The 14,870-nt window shown below is 47.6% G+C and overlaps 1 protein-coding gene across 10 annotated transcripts in view; it reads right to left on the reverse strand.

The window, feature by feature from the left end:
* erc1b (ELKS/RAB6-interacting/CAST family member 1b) overlaps window positions 1–14,870 on the reverse strand; it is a 147,486-nt gene that overhangs the window by 73,056 nt on the left and 59,560 nt on the right. For all 10 annotated transcript variants that reach the window (XM_023810375.2, XM_023810374.2, XM_023810372.2 and 7 more), the window contains 2 exons: window positions 11,488–11,623; window positions 3,488–3,619 (listed from right to left, as the gene is read on the reverse strand). In XM_023810375.2, the coding sequence (XP_023666143.1) occupies window positions 3,488–3,619; window positions 11,488–11,623 (268 nt within the window). The remainder of the gene's footprint in view (window positions 1–3,487; window positions 3,620–11,487; window positions 11,624–14,870) is intronic.

Genomic DNA, 14,870 nt, shown 5'->3' on the forward strand with positions numbered 1-14,870 from the left:
CCGCTTCCCATAAAAGCGGGACTTTACAGACGAGATTTTCCTAGGAGGAATTCCAGAGTTCAAGTGTAACAGCATTCAGGAAATAGCAGTGATGTGATGTGTGTGAGAGTCCAACGTGACGGCCCCAGAGTGGGAGAGCTCTCGCCCGGACAGGTGATTCTGCGAGAACCCTGAGGTTTGCCCCGAAAAAGGAAGCGTCGCAGAATGTTAAAAAAAAAAAAAAAAGCTGGGCATCGAGAGGGAGAATGCAAGGGGAGCAAATCAGAAGCAGAAGGAGAACGTGCAGCACAAACAGAAGATGAGTGAACATCAGGCACAGAGAACATAAGGAAAATAAGAGTGCAGGGGCAGGGGGGGCGTTACTCATAAATACTCAGTACAAATAGGAGGGGGGGGTGAATCATTTCATACCTTGAGCCACTTAAAGGCGAGGTGGCTGAAGTCATGCATTGGTTCATGTAAGTGCTTCAGACAGGCAGTGAGTAGCAGAGAAGCGACGGAGAGGAAATAGAGAAGAGATAATTATATAAAACCAAATGCAGAACGAAGACACAAGTCCAGAAAATGCCCCCAAACCTCTCTTCCTCTTTGCTGAATGGACTGAGTCAACAGAAACTGGGGCAGAGTGCAGGCAAATGGGAGTGGATGACAGGTGGATGAAGGTGGAGAACGTAAATGTTAGAAGTGGATGAAAATGTATTTTTTTTTTTTTTTACGGCTGAGGACTGCAGCGAGAGGGTGACGGCGACCAGCATCGGAGGTCCAATGAGGCAAAGGAACCACCGTCAGCATGTGGATGTGCATCAGATTACAGAAAGAGCCGCCATTAACCCCCCCCCAGCAGAAGGAATGGGATGAGATGTGATCGCTGTATTGGGGGGGAGGGGGGCCGGATCATTATCAAAGCCTAAGGTGGATCTTACATGTAGGAAAGATCACATGCACACATGACCAAAACAAGCTCATATGTGGATCCCACACGTGCCACGGCTAGTCAGCTAGGTGGTGACGGCCTGCCAGGAATAAGCGGAATAAAGAAAATCAGCAAAAGCTAAATTTAAACGCTGCTAATACCAAATCACACTGCTGGAGACCCTGAGACCGTCCGAGGGTCTTGCCGTCTGCTTAATACACAGTAATGACTACAGAAGAATCTGGGTCACTTCCAAGCTTAACGGTGCCACGCTGAGAACATCCTGCGAAGCAGCTAATGCGGTCTAGGGGCTGAAGTCCGGGACCTCAGGCCCAGAGGATTAGGAAATATCCTGCTGTGACACCCAGGACCAAACCACTTAACCCAAACTGCCTCGTCTAGTACACTCAGCTGTATAAGGGGGGAAAACTGTGAAATTCAAGTCATTCCGGATGAAGGCGTCTGTTAGCCAACTAAGTTAGACAAAGGAGCATATTCCGGAATGGGAAATAAAATCTGCTTTTGCAGACAGCGTGTCCCGCACTAAAATGGTTTTACGGCTGTTTTCTGTGGCTCTCTTATAAGCAGGTGGCTTGACTAATTAGCCAAGAACAGGACCCACAGAAGGGTCCTGCGGAGGCGTTTCACGTTTAGGGTCAAAACGGGCTGAGAAGAGCAAAGCATGGGTTCAGCAGAGTGCTGCCAGTTAAAGACACACGGCCCGCATCCTCCGGGGCTGCATACTGCCCCCCCATCTCGCTCCATCCGGAATAATTAGACTCGGGGGGAGGATGGGGGAGAGGAAGCAGTTCAACCCAATTGGAATCGGGATAGGATCCCAGACAGTGACACGTTCACGCTTGTGAAGATGGGGCCACATTAAATGGTCACGAGAGCCCAGTACCATGTACCATGCTAAGCTAACCGTCGTGAAACGGTAATGCTCAGGCTCACTGGGATAAAGAACGCCGCCACCTCAATGGACACAAAGTGCTGCTCAACACGCATGTGGACCCATCAGGGATGTTTACCGCTTCCAGCAAAAGATTAATTGAAAGGAATCGTTTAGGACCACTGCTGGCTTTTGTTTCTGGCTCCTATGCACAGACAGCTGCATTATGTTTTAATCCCCATTGACGCATTACAAGCATGTAGTCATACTGCATGCAACAGCACATTGATTTTATTGGTGGGGTAGCTCTGTAAAGAGCCAGTCTGAAATTAAATAAAATACCTTGCTGTTTGACTGCCCAGAATTACTTATTTTCCGAATGTGGATCGAGCGGTGATGTGAGCGCATGCTGGCCCTCTCCATGAACACGTCGGCATGGTAAAGTCCCTGGGATGTTGGTGCATACTGAGACAGAGGTGACGTTTTCAAATTGTGTGGCGGAAGAGACGTTAACCGCAGTCTCCGACGAGGTCCATGAACCCAGACCAAATGTAGGCCTTAAACTCATGCAGAAGCTCTAGTCACCAAGGCTGGTCAGCCAGTGGGATCTCCAAGCCACTTTCCAGGTTGTGTAAAAGAGCTAGACGAAATGAGGATTACCAGGAACCTCGACCTTTGGAGATAAACCTACAGTTAAACACAAGTGCTCCTCAACTGTACAAGACATTTCAAAGAACCATGAGAAAGGCACTGCAATGGCAACTAGTATGTAAGGAGATGACTGAACACCCAAAGTTAACACACAGCAGTCGCTAATGAGTGCTCCTGTATTCTCAGACACCAGTCCCAGACGCCATCTCACCCCAGTCTTCAATCATGTGTTCTTGGTCACCTTGAACACCATCACTCTTCACTGACTAAATGACTATTTTTTTACACTCCTTTTCACTACTCTGCAAACATCCCCCAAATTGCCTACCAGCCTTCAAGAACCTATAATCCCAAAAGCGATGTAAATACTCCAGCCAGCACTTGGTGAGTGGCTGAAGTCCTGCCGCCCTCCCCTGCACATACACCAGAAGAGTAATAAGACAGCTAAAATTAAGCACTTCTCAAAAAAGCACACGATAATCCAAACAATATGGCCAACTGCTGACATATATGTAAAAACTTACTTAAAGAGATACAGCCTGATAAAGTTTCAGAAATGTTTGGTCCTCGACGCGGCACATAAGCTGCCCAGATGAAAGGGATGTCGACCGCTCTAGTGGATTTTGGCGTCACTCTTATGCTATTTAAGAATGGCATCAGCAATGAATTCTCAAAGCGCTTTAAGGATGGACTTCTCACATTCCCCCAGTCTTACATGTATGCTTGCTAAATTCAATTTAACATACTACTTCTGTGCAAAGTAACAAAAGGCCATTGTTTTCAGATCTACTGTATAAGAGGCGGGCTGCTAGAATGTTATTTTTAAAATCACACCTTAAGTGTTTACATGACCGATTTATAATGTGCTACAGTGTGAAACCATGTTACCTTCCCTGCTAGTTGCTTGGATTTGTCTATGAGAATGATTATTGCATAAAAATGGATACAAGGACTCTGGTCTCCAGCCAAAAGAGAAGCGGAAGTACGGCAGAGAGCGGCGTGGAGCAGGTTAGCGTCGCCATGGCGCCCACCTGCTTCTCGGCATGCGTGCGGGCTGTCTCCTCCTGGGCCAGCACCATCTCCCGCTCCGCTGTGATCTGCACACTCTCTCGCAACGCCTCCTCCAGCTCCTCGATGCGATCATCCTTCTGTCGGAGGGAATCCTGAAAAGCAAGCGCCATGAAGTCAGGCCCGAGGACTTCACATGGTGAGGAAACAAACGCCCAGTGCTACAACCCCCCCCCCCCCCCCCGCTCACTTATATATGTTTTTTTTTTCTGAGCAAAACTCACTGACTGATAACATCTATGTTCACCACAATTGAATTCATTCATTGTACGTCGTAATTAGTAGTTATTTCATAGCCATGAAACTGGAGACAAAAAACATATAATACAAATGCAAGGTACAGTGATGAAGTTTGAACTAAAACCCAAAAAGAGGAAAAAGCTTCATACAGAAGAGAGGTTTTACAGAACACTTACTCACAGCACATGTTGATATTACGAGATGCGACAGACACTCTCCCACGGCGGTTTAAACCCAAACCCCCTCCCCAGACTCCCCCTACAGTGATTCATCTGATGCTCTTGCAGCCAGTCTGAAAAACATTCGTGGACCCAAAGCAAAACCATGTGGCTCAACCAAAACCAAAGGGTCGATAAATCTGTTTTATCCAATTTTCTTCATATTCTTCAAATTGCGCAGTCCTAGGTACAAAAAAAATATAATAAATAAATACATAAAATCCTCTTAAAACGATTTAATAACAGAATAAGCTCGCCAAGGGCAAAAATCTCTTGCCAAGTAAACAAATGAAAAAACAAAAAAAAAACAAAAAAACAATTGAATAAATTATTGTGGAAACCCAAAACTGTCGTCTCGTCTCGATGAAGTCACACTGCGATGCTGAGTGACACCACGTTGTCATGGCAACGTGTAAATCCCCCTGTCCTCATAAACAAAACATCCAGCATCGCTCCCCCCCAACCCCACACTCTGATCGTGTTCCTGGCAACGGGACGCTTGGGGGTCTAGGGGCGCGGTTGACGAGGAAGAGAGAAGACAGATGGGGGACACACATCCATGACAGCATCAGTCAACATGGCACCCAGGGAAAGATGCAGAGATCTGAGCGCCCCCCCCCACCCACCACCCAACCAGTCACCCTGAGGCAGAGAATCTCACATTCATTCCTTACTTCTTAAACAATTAGCAAAGCCCTCCTACAAAAACCTGAGACTTTCCATGGTGGGTCATGTAGCCTTTGCAACCTTCTGCTGCAAGTTCTCTGACCCACTTGCAGGAATGCAGGCCGCTGCCCACCGTCCGCGGTGGATCTCGTGCCGCCAATCACAGACCGCGGCGCCCAGAGAATCTGCCCGCCCCTGAAGGCAGGACGTCCACACACGCGGTGCGGGAAGACAGATGTCACACTCATCATTGCCAGTTACTCCGCCACCGCATTCCACTTTCTTTACACTCGGTGCTGTCTTGTGTTATTCATGAAACATCTACTTGAGTCTGAAGGAAACCAGTCGCATGTGTCCCATATAAAGCAACATATTTCTGCCACTGAAGTCAGCACTTACTGGAAGCTAGGGCCCGCAGGAGGTGAAGGGTCAGGCGGACAATAAGGAGCGCATCGAGCAACTCCTGCTTTACCATCTTTTTTTGGTAATCCGCTACCTCTCCCCCTAAAGCTAATTTTCCCAAGACAAACCGCAACAAGCTCCGGGCTGATCTGAAGCGACAGTAATCCCTTTTGTTTGGCCGATATCTCATTACGGTGAATTTTCACGTGCCAAAACCACGTAGGCGATAGAGAGCGACTAAGGGAGGGACCATAAGGCTAAAATCAGAGCCACGTGTATGCCGACGCGGCTATGCCGGGGGGGGGGGGGGCACCGCGTTCTTCTGGCCACTTTGCCATTTACAGAAAAAGCTTGTAAAAATCCACGCAGTGGGGAACTCGGAGAATAGCTTACAGATGAGGCATGTGGGAGACAGGTCTGTGATGCCTCTCATGTGCTTTGGGGTTTTATTTTTCAGGAGGGTCCAAACGAGTAACACATAAGTACCCAAGCAGGGGGATTTGACAGCCCTGTGCCACCCTGTGCCACAGGCGCCAAGCCACAGTGTGCCCGGATGACCTGGCTAACATTCCCCAGAGAGCGATGGAGATCGGCCTCCGAGATCAGGCAAGCGCCCGCCCCCCCCCCAAAAAAAAACAGGAACAGCATAAAGTAAGCTAGCACTCAAAATGGGTTCCGAGAAGCTCTTGCCAACTAGATGTCCTCTGCAGATGTCCCTCGGAACTGATGCCATGCGGAGAGGCCAGATTTTCACAAGGAAGAGACAATGCGGCTGCGGTCCTCGTGGCAAAATGTTTATGAGCAGAGACGGAACTCGACGGGTGCACTGCCATGCTGGCTGGGACGAGCGCAAGGTCGGCCAATAACATGGAAACATCAAACATACAGACAAACAGCTCAGATCAATAATTAGACCATTGGAAGTTCATTACAGACAGCAGACTGAGGGTGGGCAACAGCAGACGCGATCAACCTCCACACCCTCAAACCCTCTGAATTATGCTGATCTACAGCTCTCTACTGTACGTCGGTTCTGAACAGTCACTATCGTCAGCAACCCCGTCATCGAGGAATCGGTCCTCATAGCTGGCAGTCCGGATGCAATTTCCCTCCTTCTGCACCCCAGCTACGAGCAACTTGTAGCCTTGCTCACATGAAACATCTTGAAGCTCTAAATAAAGACGTGGATGGGTGGTGCTAGGGGGGTATCGATTGTTTCTACTAATGAAAACAAGGGTTGAGTTGAGAAAGCTCATCCGCCACATCAAAGTGGCAGTGTTGCTTAATCTTTGTCCACTATCAATAACAGAGAGATGGGGAAGGAGGACTCGAAACAAAGGCAACTGTGAGAAGTTCTTATTTCAAGTCAGGTCTGTTATGTGGTCTTCAAAAGCACACCAGAGCACTGGGCCCTGAGGCATGCACTGACTGCAGATCTTAAAGCCCTGAACACTGTTTACTTTAACCAGCCCTCTAACCTCATTAGATACGGCTCTTTGAAGCCTGTTTCCTCTCTCCCCTTTCACTTGTTGCTCATCAGCTGGACTGAGGATGTGCCCCACCCTGTGCTTAACATGTGCTCACAAGATGGGCCAGATGACTGATACACACAGAGACGCCACAACACGACACGTGTTGCAGGGGATGCCGTTCATCTTTCTCTGCCGGCTGGGATTTTCAGAATTCATTGGGTGATGTGCTCAAAACAGTGACCACTAATCTGAACGGCACCTCTGCTTCTCCATGAGAGCAAAGTCGTCTACTTCTGACATCTTCTGAATTACGTTCAGGAAGGATGAGGTCAGTCATTAAGAACTATCTCCTGGGTAAGTTTACTTCTTTACAAGGGAATCCCCCTCATGAGTAATATAAAGGTAATTTCCGAAAAATATCCCAAAGAAATCAGATTATTTCTACCACAGAAAACTCTCTCATTGCATAAATATTTGTGTGTTTATGAGTCATCAGTTTTATATGGTGCCATCAAGATGATGTCATCACCTGGTGATCAGACAGACACCGTTCCTCAATAATATAATATCTTCACTTCGGGTGTCAAGCCTTCCTATTGGCATGCTCAGGCTCAACTTGATTTAAAAGAGTCCAATCCATCTTGTTGCTGGTCATCCACTTCAGCTCTTACATTAGAATTTTCCAAGCATTATGGGTTTCTCCAACGCACTGGGTCCTCTCATAATATGCACAAATTAAAATGACTGGACCAAATCTATTTGTGCTTCAAGTGAAAATTCAGGTTAGTTTTGATTAAGACCTGATTGATCCATGGTGTTCAAAATCGCCAAAAAGAATCCACCCACCAAAGTTCAAATCTGTTGACATTCTGCTTGTCCAGCTGCTTCACTGTCCAGCTTTCATATCTCACAGAAACACACTCTGAACAATTCTGATCATTATTCTTTGAAATTCATCAATAATTTGTAAGACTGGAATTCACCACAGTTATGCTAAGTGCTAGTTTGCAACATATTTCTTGACTGGATGCTATTGCTGTTCATTGTTTCAAGGAAGGAAATGCTGTCTAACTTCTCCACCTTCACCAGTAATACTACATTACACCCTTTGTTTTCTCCCCCCTGCCACACAGTTCCATCTCCTTGGTCTTTCCTTCAGATCGTCTTCATTTGCTGTAAATGTGATGTCATCAGAAATTTGAAAGTCGATGTCTATTCCACAATTGTCTTCTATCAGTCCAGATTCTTTCATCATGTATTTTGCATAAAAGTTGAATGGGTATGATGATATACATCCTTGTTCAACTCATCTACCCATCTGGAGCTATTCCCAGTATACAGCAAGAGGTTAGCGTACATGCAGCGTGACAGTCATTAGCTAAACAGGTTGAACTCTGCAAAATGAAACCGCCCTACATCCACAAACGCTAGCAAGAGCTGACATCTCTCTACATCCCCCTCACTCTCTCTGCCTCTACTAACAGCAAACCAAAAATGCCCCCCAACTCAGCTACAGTACAAGGATACTGATCTTAAATCTACTTATTTAATTTGTATGCCAATACTGTAAATCTTAATTTCACGGCAAAAGCAACTGCATAAAAGACAAGAAAAAACAAGAAAATACTAAGGGCTGCTTCATTTGAGTACGTTCATACCTTTGTCGACACAGGATAAATCTTATGGTTTTTTTTTTTTTTTAAATGTACCTCCCCATGGGTCGTCATGGTTTTCTCTGCCCCCCCAGAGCACTGAATATGCATTCCAGAACTCATTTCAACCTATTAAAACAAACTTTTTAAATGTTTTGATAATGAACACAGACATGCCTTGTATCCAACTCATATTGGTGCAGAACAAAAAGTATTGCATTGATTATGTCAAACTTCCCAACAAGATCTTTTTACAGTAAATCAAGCTAACCGCAATAGGATTAAAATATGGTCCATAACTCATAAATGTTCCCGAATACTGTTATACCAAAACTGACAGCAACCAAACCCCCACAAAGCATGCGGTACAGAATGACTGCTCCGAGCCAGCAGTGCTAACGGACGGCGGATGTCAAAGGTGGAAAACTCTCATGGCAGCTAGCGAGAAAGGAAGAGCCCTCTGTTCATTTGTTCCCAGCCCTCCATCTCTTTGATCCAATAAAAGGCTTCTGTTCTATCCCCCTTTCATATTAGCATTAATATCATCTATAAAGCAGCATCGCAGACTAGATTTTTGGATTCATTAGCTCTGATGGCTAATCCATCAGTTGTGGGCTTTGTGTGTTTTAGTAGGTGTATAGACAGTACCGGTGTGCCGTTAACAATGAGGATGGAGCTTCGCCTTTAGCTGAGAAAAATGACCTCACCCTAGTACGCTTCTTTGCATTTCTTTGTTCCTGATGGTACAGAATTGGGACTTATGCACCTACTGATACATACATATGTACCTGGTGATGTTTCACAGACCTGAGCCATGCCCACAGGTCATCTGGCAGCTCCTGAGAAGCGCACATTCTGCGGCGCTAAAATAAGTGTTTACTCTCCCATAGACAAGCCCAGACGCTCAAACCTCTGATGTCATCTGCCCACCAATCAGAAAGGGAAAGCAGCAGCCATGTGTACGAGACACACTCCGCATGCACAAATATTTGATATTTTCCAGTGTGTTTTTTATGCAGTGGGGGGAATTAACAAGCAATCACCTTTTAAAAACAACACAGGCTTTACAAAAAGGTGAGAATGTTAAATGTATAATTCTGAGGGCTCCTTCTATAGCGTACTAGACTCCATACACGTTTATACTGTATAAACACAGCAGAACACTGTATGGTTGTCCTTCTGTTCGGCCCGGCCAGACTCCGGCACTTCATCCCTTCACTACAGCTACAGGGCAGCCAGGCCAGAACCGGTCAGGAGTGCGGCCAAATGGACCTTCAGGAGCAGCCCGGGCGCCAGTGGAGGGCTTGGGCTATAGGGCGGCGTCAAGACCCAGGGACCCAGAATCGAGTGTTTCCCCTCCGCCTTCACTGCCTCCAAGGTCAACAGTGGTGGCTGTGGACGCGACCACCACTGCCCCTTCCCCCAAAGCTCCCTGAAGTCCTCAGAAAACCTGAGAAATTAACTGAAACACAACAGCCACATCTCTGGTGCCAGCCCACTTTCACTACAAAGGAATGAAAATGCATGAGACATTACACTGACCATCCAACTTGCCCTGAGCTGACTGCTGGACCCTGCTTACCAGTCACACTACAAAGGCAATCACCTGGACTACGGGTGTGGAGAACTCAGAAATATAGGCTGATGATGCTGACATAAGAGGGTGTAAGAGGGAGGAAGGGCTAACCCTACTGTAGACTTTATTAACTCCTTATACTATTATATTGAGAGAGGATTTTCAGTTTTCCCAGGTTTGGTGATTTTTTTAAAATTATGATTCACAGTAATTTTCCACTGTGGGACATTTGCTCGTGAGCATTACTGAATGAAATTTGAGTGATTAGCTGTGGGTGAGCCCTGATCGTTGAGGGCCAGGTCCTCCTTGTCACGTCTGAGTGGGATTCTCCTTGAGAGCTGAAAAACCCATCACACTCATTCGAGATTTTTTTTTTTTCCCCGAGCCGCAAAACGGCAACAAGACCCTTGACAGGGAGAGGCCTCGGAGCCGGCCGATCGCCTGAGAGTGCCATGAGTAGAAGTAGAAGCAGGTTCCCTCTCCAAACCACACACAGCTATCGTGATCCCCCCCCCATTTTTTTTCATTTCCATGCCGTGATTTTTGAAGGTGAGTAGCTGCCCTAGCGTGAGGAAGGCTCAGCCGGTCATGGCCGACCATTACAGCCCTGGGGTGGAAGCGGAGCGCTTTAGCGGAGCGGGAGAGACCACCGCCCAAGCGGACCCCGCCTGTCAGGAGGTTCTCTGCAGCCCGGCCCCAGCTGAAGCAACAGTCTGCGGTGCCCAAGCCGCGCTCCGCCGCTCCCTTCGGCGGCCACGGCCCAGATTAGGCCGGGTCTACGGGTTTCTGTTGGGTTTGGCGGCAGGTTCCCTGCTCCAGGTTGGTCCCTGGTGGAGCTAGTGGTGCGGGGGTTCGGTCTGTTGGGAGGGGGGAGTTACACACCGGAGAGTTATGAAGATGGTGTGTTTTTCGTGTCGTGATGAGAGCTCAGGAAAGCAGCATCCCTGTGGGTCTGCCTTGATTGTGGTTTCGTTCGGTTTCTTTTCTTTCTCCTCCTTGTTTTTTCCGTTTTGCGATCAGATCCTTAGGGTTCGTCTGCCTGTTTCCACGGCCGTTTCTCTGTGTGGTTCCATCCTCATTAGGTGACATCCGGTTGAAGGATTACAGCTTGGATGGGTGGGATCCAAAGTCCAGCTGTGCCAGTTAGACGGTATCTAATGTCTCATACTGTCCATACATTATACTGTGGTGTACAGTATTGTCAAAAGTCATGCTATTCTGGTAGTTTGGAATTGTGGGGGGTGAAATTCTCCAAAATGGAAATACCTCGGTATACCTAAAATACTGGCTGACCCTATGCTGTGACCCCAAAGTTTGCTCCCACCTCCATGAGTGTCTGGCTCTCTCATGGAGAGCGAGATGTTCTTAACGTTGTACTTATGGTCATCGAATAGTTTTATATTCTTGCTTTGTTAGAAGTTCTTCTATAGCAGTTGCTCCAGTCCTGCTCAGCCCAGCCACCTACACGCATAGGCGACTCCTGAGCGGCGCATGTATTTGTGTCCCATTTACCTCACTTGTATATTGCTTTGAACAAAGATATGAAAATGGTTTGACAATGGAAGGCAGTAACTGGAGCATGATTGTGGTCCGTGATCCGGCTGTTGGGAGGCACATGAAAGCATGAGTCGTTGCTCTCAGCACACTGGAGCCACATCTGACAGCGCTACACCCCCCCCCCCCAGCCGGTTGGCTGCCCCACCACGGGACAGCAAGCTCCACAGGAGGGTGACTCACCTTCACCAGCTGGGAGCTCTCGTTGATGTTGTCCTCCCGTTTACGGGCCTCCTCCATAAGCTGGGCATTCTTGTTCTTCTCCACCTGCTCCTTGTGCTTCAGGTTGGCCACCTTCTTACTCTGGTCCTTCATTTGCCTGCAGGTGGGAGCAGATAAGGGTCGAGGTCAGTTTGACTCCGCGGTGCCAAGAGAGCAAAGATCCGCGGGGAAGACCGAGAATGGCTTTCAGACTCAGGACTGACGGGATCAAAATGGTTAAACAGAACTGAAAGTCAATCGAGATGTTAAAACTTGGACAAGAACTTAAAAGAACTGGTCCCATTTACAGAGTTGGAAGCTGCAAGCTGTGTTCCAAATGTAACACAGCATGTTTCAATCTCACACTGTTTCCTTCCCCCCCCACTCCCTCTTTTATTATGATAAGGGATGAGAAAATATAGGATGCTACAAAAAACACCCAAAAGCAATATAAACATTCCTGCAGATGAGAAAGACTGTTCTGTTTACCTTCAATCAACCCAAAGCAATTGATTCCATTCCAGTTCCGTTGCAATGAAAAGCACATTACGGGCATTACAAGCCTCTTCCTGTTTACTGCATTATGTAGCCTGGATTCCGCACGTGCAGCGTCACACGTATCGGTTACAAAGAGCGTCTGACTGCATCAAGAAAACCTGTCCACTTCACCGCACTCTCCCAAACAGAACAGATGCGAGAAACCACCCAATCGGCCAGGTTTTCGCAGAGCTTAATGATTCATGTTACGACGTCCCAGGATCCCTCTCCAGAGTCACCATGGCAAAGTCGAGACGCTAAACCCACCACATGTAACCAGTGACTTATTTCAGATGATTATGGGATGAGACAAGAAGCCCCCCTACCCCATTCCTGCATTCCGGGAAAAACTATCCACAGTTGCTCTGTGCTCCAGCAGTTGTGGCGCAGTGAAGGTCTGCCAGCGCCATCTGAGATTGATGCGATGCTCTCTAACAGAGCGATGGTGTAAGAAGCGACCTGGCTCCCATGCACCATGGCCCCCACGAAGAAGTCCCACGGGCCAGATCTGACCAGCCGGAAGGCTCCTGATGCGGCAAAAACAAGGCCTCGTACAGGAGGCCCTCACCCAACTCAACTAGGCTTAGGTGGCAGAAGGATTAAGTTGGGGTCAAAAAAACAACAAGAGAAGCAGCAGCCTACTTTCTGTCTGATCGAAAAGGTTTTCATTTCGCATTTTTATTTCTATTCAACTCTTAGGGTGGGGGGGGGGGGTCCCACCATGGCAGTCTAAGAGACGGGAGGTGAAGAAACCGGTGTCACCATTCACGTGCTCAATCAGGGAACACCAGTCCAAAAAAAAAGCCACACAGACTATACTAATTTAGAGTATAAGACTCGATAATCCATTGTTTATGCTGGAGCTCCAAACAGGCTAAATTCGCATGGTGCAAGCTCTGAAGTGAAAGCAGACGTACGGAGCTGACTGCCCTGACAGGCCACATATAACAGCAGTGGATGAATCATGACATCAAGCAAAGTCTCTCCTGGGGTACCCAGCATGCTCTGCTTCCTGAAGGGCCAACTGTCCAGGTTTTCTCTATGACACATGCCAGGAAAAGAATCTCAGCACACTGTGGACAACACTCAATGAACGTAATACAATCACATTCTCTATAATTGGTAAAACTTGCGAGCAGCATTAACGAAGCAACTAGTCATCCAAACAAAGAATGATGAAGAGGTACGATAACAGGATGAGCCAGATAAGATACAAGGCAGCCATCTGAAATATTAGCGATAAGTCCCCCTGTACAAGCAACCGGCGTCCGTCGAGGGTTCGGAGGGCAAGGCAGATGCCGTCCTGAATCAGCGGGCCGAACCAGCCGCGGCTGTCAGCATCCTGCGCTTCTCTTCCGCTTATCCGAAGGGGGTCGCCGGCTTTCCCGAAAACGTCGGCCTTTCTGAACCGCGTCTCCACGGAGACACGGACAGGCATCCGCAGCAGCTCATAAATACCCAGGAATGTTTCTCTGGGGCGGCCCCACCCCCCCAACCGCGTGCTTTCCGGCCCGTCCTGTACGTGATTCTCAGACATGTTACCTTTCATATTCAGAGTGATTTAGCACGCATTCGGCACAGGGCGGGGTGTAAGGTCAGGGCTGCACACATGAAAGATCCTTGTGCTGGTGTGTGTTGTGTGTGTGTGTGTGTTGGTGGGGGGGGGCGTTACACATCAACGCACAGCTTTGGACCATTGGGTTTCATGCTGGAAATCACATAGGAGGGGCAGCTTAGGAGAAGACATCACACCAGGGGGTCATGAAGGGGGGGCTTTCATTGGGATTGCTTATTTTACCCAACTAAACAGCCGATTTTAAGGAAAAACACTTTTGTAGACCGCACAACCAGAAACAGGCTCTCCTATTGTAGCACGTGTACACACACACACACACATACACAGTTTGTGTTTGCATCCATATCTTTGATGGGACTGTCCATTCATTTCTACGGGGAAAAACCCTAATCCCAACAATGACAACCTTATCCCCTACTCAGCCCAACCATAACTAACCAAACAAAATACTTTTGACATCAAAAGATTACAGTCACAGGTTTATATAAAATAGAATTTCCCCTTGTGGGGACTGAGAAAATGGTCCCCACAATGTCAAAACAACAGGTTAGTATCAGGATATTTGGGCCCCACAATGTAATATATACATAATCCACCCACACTGACACACAAACACACACCTAAAAAGACACAAAAGGAACGAGGGAGGACATTCATGAAGTCAACAGCCATTTAAAAGGGATGTAGATGTCTGGATGCTAGATGTGTTTGCTAGTGTGCGTTTAGCCAGCAGGACTATCAAAGGCCGTGTCCCCGGGGCAGAATCGAGCACTGGCCACTTTGTCACACAAAGAAACAAACTCGGCAGCCGTCCCCTTTCCAAGGCAGCCACCTTTGCCTCCGCCACCTGCCGGTGTTCTGGGCGTCAGGGACACACATTTGTAACCTGAAGACTACAAGTTCAAGTCTGAAAGAGCGTAGCTGAATTTCTAAGGTGACATTCCAATCTGTGCAAAGATTCACAAATCGGAGGACAATCAGAATGAAAGCATCTGCTCACGATGATGAATGGCACACATATAAAGTGAAAGGGGAGGATTTCACAGGCCCGGGGAGGAGCTGTGAAGGACCAGAGCGACCCTGATGTCGGATCCACCTCCACGTCTGCTGGAGTGACCACTGTATGAGCGAAACACACAGAGATTCTTTTACTCGCCGAGGTGAAAACTACCGGGTCAATAACCAGCTGAAAGAAAAAGGGTTCCTGGCACACAGCCAGGCACACAGATGAAAGTCTAGCGAGAAAACACTA

The sequence above is a fragment of the Paramormyrops kingsleyae genome, chromosome 3, assembly GCF_048594095.1.
Source record: "Paramormyrops kingsleyae isolate MSU_618 chromosome 3, PKINGS_0.4, whole genome shotgun sequence".
NCBI classification, from domain to species: domain Eukaryota; kingdom Metazoa; phylum Chordata; class Actinopteri; order Osteoglossiformes; family Mormyridae; genus Paramormyrops; species Paramormyrops kingsleyae.